Genomic DNA, 9,662 nt, shown 5'->3' on the forward strand with positions numbered 1-9,662 from the left:
AAATCAGATACAATCACAGAGCCCACAGTGGTCGTGGGCTCCGTCATCCGTTCTCAATAGAAGAAAACCGTCCCCTCGGCCAAACCGCCCCCTCTGTGAGCCCGATGGATGTTGACAAAGACATGTACATCAATATGCTTGCACTTTTTTACACAGAACATTACTTAAAACTTTCAAAGTGATGTGAAAGGGCCTGTGGTTGACACAAATTCTAAACAGGACCTCAGAGTCTCTGACAGATCCTTGGCAGGATTTGAGGGCTCAGTCAGAGGGGATGATTACAGCAGCAGGGAAATACCGGGCCAGATCAGTGTTTTTTTGAAGTTGACCCTGTTTGTCCTCTGATTGCACCAAAGGCAAGAAAACGATCAAGACTTGGATTAACGGGTTTTTTGCAGCTATGACGCGCTTCTTATTAAGATTTTTAACGAGACCAAAGGCTCACTTACGCTCCATGTTAGATGCAGAACAGACAGAGCCCTCTGGGTTCAGCGTTCATGTGCAGTGGGTTTATCTGGAAGTTCCCGGTCCACAGTTTTTGACGGATCAATCTGAATTTCTTGTGATGGGTCGCCAATCACCCAAATATGTTCCCATTGCATTTATAGTAAGAATCTATTACAGTATTTTCAAGAAATTTCAATCTCTCGGATTTGAACAAAACTTGGTATGTGTATGCAGGATTAGACTTAGTCTACCATCAGACTAAATTTAATTCTGATCTGGATTACAGTAACAATAACAATAACAACATAGTCAAGTTTATGTAAGACGGTAATAGCTATAAGAAGGTAAAGTTCTATACAGATCCAGAAGGTTCTTCTTGATCCAGTGGATGAAAATGTAAAAAGATTCAGGTGCTGGTTTGCAAAACACACGTGACAAAGTGTTGAAGCCTTGGCGGACGTCTGTGATCTCTTGAACACTTTCGTTTCCTTACATTTTTGTGGAAGTGCAGACATATTTTGGTCATAGAACCTTCTGGATTTTGTCTCTAGTTTGAACAATCAAGTTACCCAACTTTGATTAAAGTAAAGTGAAGTAAAAAGAAAGAAAATGGACAAAACGCTGGTAGAAACATTTCTGTGGAGGTTCTTCTTGTTATCCGGGTCAGAGTCGTCTCCAGCAGCTAGTTGTGGGCAACTGGACTTAAGTTTCTCGAATCTTTCTTCAGCATTTCCAGTTGCCTTCAACAAACTCCTGAAGATCAGCTCTCTGTTTTTTTCGGGGGTATGCAGACAGCTGAGATTAGCCGGGTAATCCTGCTACTTCCAACTCTCCAAAAGCAGCTCTTAGCACAGATATCCACTGCCTGTCTATATATCCGATCCAGTGGTTTTGACCAGAATTGGACCGATACCGAGTATTGTATCAGCTCATCCCTAATCAGTAACCATCCGCATTACACAGTATCTCCCAGATTAGAAACTAATCAAGAGGATTTAGGACCCTCTGCAGTAACATGTCACCAGGTCTGTTTCCAGACATGCTGAGTGGATTCCAGCCCGGTCTAATATTGTCACGGATTAATGTGGACACTCTAATTACCCTCTGGACCCGTAAAGCAATCTGTGCAGTGACACCGGCCTCATCCACTATTTATGCCAAGAGACAATTGAAGCAATTCATTCCCCGAGCGCCTGGGCACTGGACGGCTGAGCGGGTATGAGGTTACTCTCCCGGAATTATAAAGAAGTCACATTTGTTCATGGCCTAACGTCTTATCATCAGACGTGATTTGTTATGACAGGTTTCCCTCAGTGCGTTATCGTGCTGTTATACTCAGAAAGGGAAGTTCTGGCTAACACGTTGACCCATAACAGTCGACGTCCATGGAGCATTGCTGGAGTCTGACTCCGTCTGACAGGTTTAAAAAGAAACAGAGACGTTTTTTTTGGTGTGTTTTTCGAGGAGAACCGCAGCTGGGATCGCCGAGCGTCTCGGCTGTCCTGCACCAGATGGAGCAGTCGCGGCTAAAGTGAAGCAGACTTGGCAGAAGCGAGGCGACACATTGAAGGAACGGCAGCTTGTGGACGTCGCAGGTCGTAATGGTCTTCGCAGATGTCGCCCCTGTCCTCTTTAAGGAGAATCTAACGAGCGGACGTAATTGCACGGCTGGCCAGAGTCGAGCAACAGGAACCGTGTGGTCTTACAAGCTGATGAGCTGAGATGTCTGTGGGCAGCCGGCAGTATCTGGCACAAGGCGTCTCTCGTTTCGCGAGATGAAAAACATCAGTCATGTTTTCCTCTCCTCGCTATCCAGATGCCCTTCTCCGAGTACGAGCGCTCATTAAGTTTATTATTTGGCTTGTGTGGCTTTAAAGTTTGATTATGGATGTCAGACTGGGGATTTGTGTTCGACCTTGAGCATCGACCAGCGTGGATATCAGTCTTTTAAACAACTCAGCGGTTAATAAAAACACAAGTTAAAGAGGACCACTGATGCGTTTACCACCTCGCTCTGGCCTTATCCACACGGAAACAGAACTTTCCCCAGACAATATTTTAGTTTTTTTTCCGTAAACATGGCAAGAAAATGTCTTCTACACATACAATCACCCCACACGACTCTAAACGCTGTAGTGTAGTGTCAGGCCTGTATGTGGCGCTGTTATGCTGCCACAGAAATACACCAAAAACCGAGAGAACGATGCGGAGCGTGTGCGTTAAGCTAGCGACGCAAGAGGCGGGGCTATAAAATCATCGTTTTCCAAAAAGTCAAAGTTTCACTTTGGAAAACCATTTTTTGCAGATAAAAAGCCACCACGTTACAAATCTTTTGCGGATTATCCAAAAATTGTTCTCACGTGTACTAGCCTTTTGACTAGCCGTTTAAAAGTCCACAATGTTCCAAATGTGAACATCTCACTTTACAACATGTTTCCTGTTTTTAGTAAAGAAATCCAATCAGTTGATTTTGGCCTAATACCAATACTGATAGTATAATATCAGCTCATTCCTATGTGTGCGTATAGTTCAGTTCACACACAGAAACAAATGTAGTGCAACAGAGGGGATTTATTATTCTTGTTGGGGTTTTTTTCCCAGTGATCCGACGAATAATTTGATTTTAAGACAGAAAATGTTCCCGTGAAATTATGTTTCACGTAATAGACGTCATTAAATTTGAACTTCCTCTACCGTAAATCCTGTCCGCAAAGAGGGACAGCTAATTTAATCCTGGAATAATTGTCTGGCTGAAAAAAGAAAAAAGAGGGTTTAGGAAAAGGATAACACAGATGAGTCTTCGCAGTTTGACCGCCGACCAAAATAATCAGGCTGGCATGTGCAACTCAGGTTTGGTCACGCTGGCTGAACGGTGGGTATTAAGTGTTATTTACACTGCGCATATGAGTATTTAGGGAAAATAGGCAGTAACCGTGGCAACAAATGAATGTCAGAGAGACGGTATTTAACATATCTGGCTCAGGGTTGAGGTTCAAAAACACAAAATAAAAGAAAAAAACAGTCAGGTTTCTGGTCCGGATTTTAAAACTGTGAGTTCACGTCGAACGTGAAGTGAAATTTCACAAAACGAAAGCAGAAAGCCTAACAATACATTTTAGAAAAAAGAAGAAAAAAAAACAATATATAGAGTAACTCAAGGTCTTTAGTTAGTTTTTTGTTTTTCTCAACACAAGAAAACCAAACTTGACACCCACGACAAATAAACAAGTGACAGACACAATCACATTCAATGCAAAAGGGAATTTACACAGCATGCATTTACATGTACACAGCATGCAGTCATGATGAACAAACGAAGGGCTCAAACATCAGCAACAGTTTAATACTGCTCTAATCCTTACGTCAGTGATGTCACTTCCTGTACGAATCATCGTCTAAGTCGTGCGTTCCCAACATTTGGAATGCTGCTAAAAAAACAACTTAAATAACTTAAAAATCTAACATTTCCTTACATATTTCTGAAAGGAAGAATTTCAATATTTAATGTGTTCTAAAAATAAAATTATGAGTCACATTAGCGCTAGGTGTAGCAAGGTGGCTATGCTCTGCTAATATGTGCTTTAAATTAACATGAAATTACTCATAATAATCCACATAAATGCAGCTATTTGTAAAGGAACTTTTAACAATTGATCATAAAACCTTATGATTAAGTGAAACTTAAAGTTGTCTTACACGAAGGTAAAGCCAAGATTACGAGCTAAACAAAGGTAAGTTTACACAAAGTATAACTCGTCATACACGAGTTACGCGTGTTGTCGCTTTGTGCACTATTTCTAAACTGCTAGCCTTATTTAGCAAGCACATGTTGGTGCCTGCTTGTGTGATAGAGTTTGAGGTGACACTGCTCACTTTCCAAGGTGTATGTCAGAGTTCAGCCAGGGTTGAAGTCGGTCTCTGTGCCAGCCGCTCAATCCGTTGCAGTCGGAGCTAATGGAAACCATAAATGTATAATGGAAACCACAGAGCCCCCCGAGAGCAGCGGGCGCCAACAGAGTGCAACAGTTGTCATTATTACGTCCACGTACTCGGGCCGAAAGCTGTCACTGCGCTCACGCTTGTACGCTACACTGCACAGGGTACTGTAAGCAGCGCTAGCATCAAACAGAGCGTCAGTATGGATCCAATGAGACCCTCTCACTTCCACACCCTGCAAGGCCTGTTTCACATGACAGAAGCCGGGCAGAGACACAACGAAAAAGGGTCACGTTAGAGACACCGTGCACCGTGACCTCACTGTTTATGAGCTCTGTGATCAGTTGGACACGTGTAATCTCCTAATCTCATTTCCATGATTTGTGTGTGATGACAGCTTCTAAACAATAACGCACTCAATCCCAGCGTTCGGACTAAAACCCACACGACAAACCTGTTTACGCTACGCTCGTCCATTGTGTTTATTTATTTACTTGACGTGATGTCATCACTTCTTCATACAGAACAACTTCATGTTTTTTTTAATCAATAAAAATGATTTTCATTGATCAGTCTGGAGCTCCCCCTACAGGCAGATGATGGTTGAGTCTGTTAGTGTGTGTGTGTGTGGTTGCATGTCATCCTCCCTCCCTGCTGTGTAGAGGGGTTGCCCTGGCAACGAATAATGACAACATAACAGAGCGGTAATGAGAAGTGTGTGTGTGCGTCATCATGTGACTTCCTCCCCAGAGACCCCGCACTCAACAACATGATGTCATTCTGAACTCCTCCCACACTCACAGCTGCTTCCTGTTCACTGACATGAGGTCATTTCCTGCGTCACTCTCACACACACACTCTTATCACTAACCTTAACTATAACCAGGAAATGACTAACACTAACTACCATTCAATCTTAGTTCTAAACTTTACCAGTTACTCATAAATGAGGATTTGCCTCATTAGGACCAGGTTTTGGTCTCCATGAGGATGACTGGTCCGGACAAGGTCAGTGTTTATGACAGAACACACACACACACGTGGCCACACCCAGAAGTGATATCGCAGCAGTTAATCTGAGGTCAGAGGTCAGTGTAACCCTGAATGTTTTTGTCCATCAGTCACATGACAGTGATGTCACACACGCACAAACTGAATTATTCAAATGATGTCATCTGAGGTCACATGGATCCTGGCACACCCCCCGCGCCCACTTCTCCCTCTCTTGTTTTATTGCCCACTGTTAGTCACTCTGAATGTCGTCATGGCGATGGAATAAACACATGACAACAAGTCCTCTGCACTTCAGAGCTCAGTTGAGCTGCTGCAGAGAGAGACAGAGGACAGACAGATCAGGTAAGACACTGCTCATTTCTATCTAACTAACTGATAGATAGATTGATTGATTGATAAGTATAGAGCACAGATGTGTGTGCAGGTGAGGACAGACTCACACACACACTGTGTTGCAGATCATGGCGCAGAGCTCGGACCTAGACCTGGACCTGGTCCTCGCAGCTTTTAAGAAGTTTGCCGTTCATGGAGACATGAAGGCGACGGGGGAGGAGCTGAACGGGAAGAACTGGAACAAACTGTGCAAAGACTGTAAGATCATCGACGGCAAGAACGTCACCGGCACCGACGTCGACATCATCTTCTCTAAAGTCAAGTGAGTGTTCACACCTGGGAAACCAGGACCACACCAGGAACCAGTCCCATTCTGTTCCAACAGGAAACTGCTGCTCCTCTCCTGGACTGTGGTGTGGGAGTGGTTTACAAACTTCAGTTTCCTGTTGGAAAAGTCTGTGATCATGTGACACAGATATTGTAGACTTAAACTGTGGTAGGGCCCAGCAGGGGGCGCTCTGATGGTGTGTGTGTGTGTGCAGACAGAAGACGTCTCGGGTCATCACATATGAGGAGTTTCAAAAAGCTCTGCAGGAGCTCGCGCCAAAGAGGTTCAAAGGTCAAAGTAAAGAGGAGGCACTGGAGTCTATTTACAAGCTGGTGGAAGGGGGCGGGCCCACCAATATGGGTGTGACGGTGAGACCTGTTTGTGTGACAGTGTTCGTCACATGATACACAACCTGAACACAATCTGTGAAAACTGACACAAACTCTGACCTGAAACCTGAGCTTCATGTTTCAGGTTCAGTCCTGGCCCTAATGGATCTGATCAGAACTACTGTTCACACCTGCACGACTGTCCACACCTGCACGACTGTTCACACCTGTACGACTGTCCACACCTGTACGACTGTTCACACCTGTGCGACTGTTCACACCTGCACAACTGTTCACACCGTACGACTGTTCAAACCTGCCGCGTTGTTCACCCGTGTTCACACCTGCATGACTGTTCACACCCTGCACAACTGTCCACACCCGGACTGTTCACACCTGATGTCCACACCTGCACGCACTGTTCACACCTGTGCGACTGTCCACACCTGTACGACTTCACACCGCACAACTGTTCACACCTGCGACTGTTCACACCTGTCGACTGTTCACACCTGCATGACTGTTCACACCTGCACAACTGTCCACACCTGACTGTTCACACCTGTCGACCGTTCACACCTGCGACTGTTCAAACCTGCATGACTGTTCACACATGTATGACCGCTCACACCTGCACGACTGTTCACACCTGGCTGTTCAAAACCTGCACAACTGTTCACACTTGCGACTGTTCACACCTGCATGGCTGTGCACTGTTCACACCTGTACAACTATTCACGCTGTTCACCTGTTCACTGTTCACACCTGCACAACTTGCTCACACCTGCAAGATTGTTCACACCTGCACAACTGTTCACACCTGTATGACTACCTGCGACTATTCACACCCGCACAACTGTTCACACCCGCAAGATTGTTCACACCTGTATGACTACCTGCACAACTGTTACCTGCACAACTGTTCCACGACTGTTCACACCTGTATGACTTCCTACAACTGTTCACAGACTATTTCACACCTGCATGACTGTTCACGATTGGTCACACCTGCACAACTGTTCACACCTGTATGACTACCTGCACGACTGTTCACATCTGCACGACTGTTCACACCTGTATGCTTGTTCACACCTGCATAACTGTTCACACCTGTACGACTGTTCACACCTGCATGACTGTTCACACCTGTGTGACATGAGCAGATTTCATTTACCTGTTCTTTTGGGTTTTCATCAGAAAGTGGCAAAGAAGGGGGCCGTGGACCGTCTCACAGACACATCCCGCTACACCGGATCACACAAGGAGCGTTTTGATGACAGTGGCCGGGGCAAAGGTCGCAAGGGCCGTGAAGAGCTTGTGGAGAACACTGGCTACGTGGGAGCGTATAAGAACGCCGGGACATACGAGTCCAAGATGAAGGGAGAGAAATAAGGAGGCAGCTGTGTGTGTGTGATCATGTGATCATGTGATCAACTCAAACATGTGTCAGTGACACTGAGACATCTCAGATACTTCTGTGACCTGAGGCCTTATGCTAAGCTAACTACTCTCCTGGAGCTAATGCTAAGCTAACTACTTTCCTGAGGCTAATGCTAAGCTAACTGCTCTCCTGGGGCTAATTCTAAGCTAACTACTCTCCTGGGACTAATGCTAAGCTAACACATTACTCACGCTACACGTTACGCAACTCTTTCTGCTCCCCCCTCTGCCTGTCTGTATGTATGTCTGCCTGTCTGTCTGCTTGTCTTCAGGCTGCAGCACTTTTCGATTCATGTCATTTAACAGGACGTTTTTAACAGGAAGTAAAAACCCAGTTTCTCTGAGGTCATGTGATCTGTCCTCACTGACCCACGTGTCTCAGGTGTGTGATGGTTCTCAGTGACATTTGGCCACACCTCCTCGATAGATCATGTCATTCATGTGTTATAAGACAAAGTGAACACTAGAGGGCACTGTACACCTTCTATAATGACTGGAGCTGTCTGACACAAGGACCTGGTCCTGCCACATCTCATCTGAATCCAGGCACCACCTGTCAGTCCTTATGTTTGATGACATCATCTTTGTGGTTTTTCCTCACAATTCAGTAAATGTGTTTATGTTAAAACTATATTTAATGAACAGAGTTTGTGAATATGTTACACGTCTGCAAATTTGTTAGTTATGTTTTGTTTTGGGTGTCACATATTTGTCATTTCCTGTTTTATTTTGGTGAGGTTTTAGGATTTCCTGTGGGTCTGCACTTCGACTACCTTGTCCTTGTCCTGTCTAATTACCTCAAGTGTTTGCACCTGGTATCACTCCCTGATTGTCAGCACCTGGTCCCCTTTCCCATTCTTTAGTCACTCACTGCCCTTTGTCAGTGTGTTTTTTTGTCTCCATGTTCCTCATTACATTGCTCATGCTTAGAGAGTTTAGAATCAAGTTGATCTAGTTTATGTTTCCATGTTTAGAGTCAAGATCCATGTTGATCTAGTTTTTGTTTTCTGGTTATAGGGTTTTCTTTGCCGTTTTCTCTTGCCTTCGGCATTCTTCTTTGTTCATGTTTTTGAGAGAGCAATAAAGCCTCATTTTGAGTTTATGTATCTGACTCAGTCTCATGCATTTTGGATACAAGCTCTGTGGTACTACTCCTGACAGTACGCACTGACTATAAATGGATTCAGCCGAGACCCACGCCATGAAGGACGCTATCAGCACCAGGAGGGACGGTTGTTTGAACATGATCAGAACCTGGCGGTGCTGAATCTAACAGTTCAGCAGCTAGTTGACCGAAGATGAGTGGATCAAGACAGCGTCCATACACAGATTCTTCAGATGTCACAGAACATTCAGCAAATATTCACTCACCTGGGACCTGTCCCCTCGTCGCCGATCGTCAGCTGTTTCCCCGCCATCGATGCAACCCGCGGTGAACAACACTCAACTTTCTGCCATTCAGCGAATGGGCTCCCCGACAAGTTCTCTGGGTCGTCGGGTGAGTGTCATCCTTTCATCCATCAGTGCAGGCTGCATTTCAAGTTAATGCCACAGACTTATAGCTCCGAACTGAACAAAGAAGCCTTCATTGTGTCTCATCTCACGGGCCGCAGAGGTAATGGATCGACATGCACCTGCCTCCCGCATGGCGGAAGAGTTGTTTTCAGCTCTCCAGAAGGTTTTCAACACCACTTTTCTGGCCATGGAGGTGGCCTGAGCCCTGGATAACCTGCACCAGAACCGTGACAGTGTTGGCGAATACGTCATCAAGTTCCGAGCAGCAGCAGCAGCGGCGTTGGAGTGGAATGACGCGGCACTGCAACACTCTTTTCACC

At 45.2% G+C, this 9,662-nt stretch overlaps 1 protein-coding gene across 1 annotated transcript; it reads left to right on the forward strand.

The window, feature by feature from the left end:
- Positions 1 to 5,636: 5,636 nt before the first annotated feature.
- Positions 5,637 to 8,929, forward strand: LOC122772289 (tubulin polymerization-promoting protein family member 3-like). Its single transcript, XM_044030196.1, has 4 exons — positions 5,637 to 5,739; positions 5,856 to 6,052; positions 6,273 to 6,426; positions 7,585 to 8,929. The coding sequence occupies exons 2-4, from the start codon at positions 5,859 to 5,861 to the stop codon at positions 7,777 to 7,779; spliced, it is 543 nt and encodes a 180-aa protein (XP_043886131.1). The 5' UTR covers positions 5,637 to 5,739; positions 5,856 to 5,858; the 3' UTR covers positions 7,780 to 8,929.
- Positions 8,930 to 9,662: the final 733 nt, after the last annotated feature.

This window comes from Solea senegalensis, linkage group LG7 (genome assembly GCF_019176455.1).
Source record: "Solea senegalensis isolate Sse05_10M linkage group LG7, IFAPA_SoseM_1, whole genome shotgun sequence".
Lineage (NCBI taxonomy): Eukaryota > Metazoa > Chordata > Actinopteri > Pleuronectiformes > Soleidae > Solea > Solea senegalensis.

Excerpts from the sequence above, each read along its gene's own strand:
- LOC122772289 (XM_044030196.1), top strand. The coding sequence starts at position 5,859 with ATGGCGCAGAGCTCGGACCTAGACCTGGACCTGGTCCTCGCAGCTTTT. Across the intron at positions 6,053-6,272 it reads ATCATCTTCTCTAAAGTCAA|ACAGAAGACGTCTCGGGTCA; the intron begins GTGAGTGTTCAC and ends GTGTGTGTGCAG. Across the intron at positions 6,427-7,584 it reads CCACCAATATGGGTGTGACG|AAAGTGGCAAAGAAGGGGGC; the intron begins GTGAGACCTGTT and ends GGTTTTCATCAG.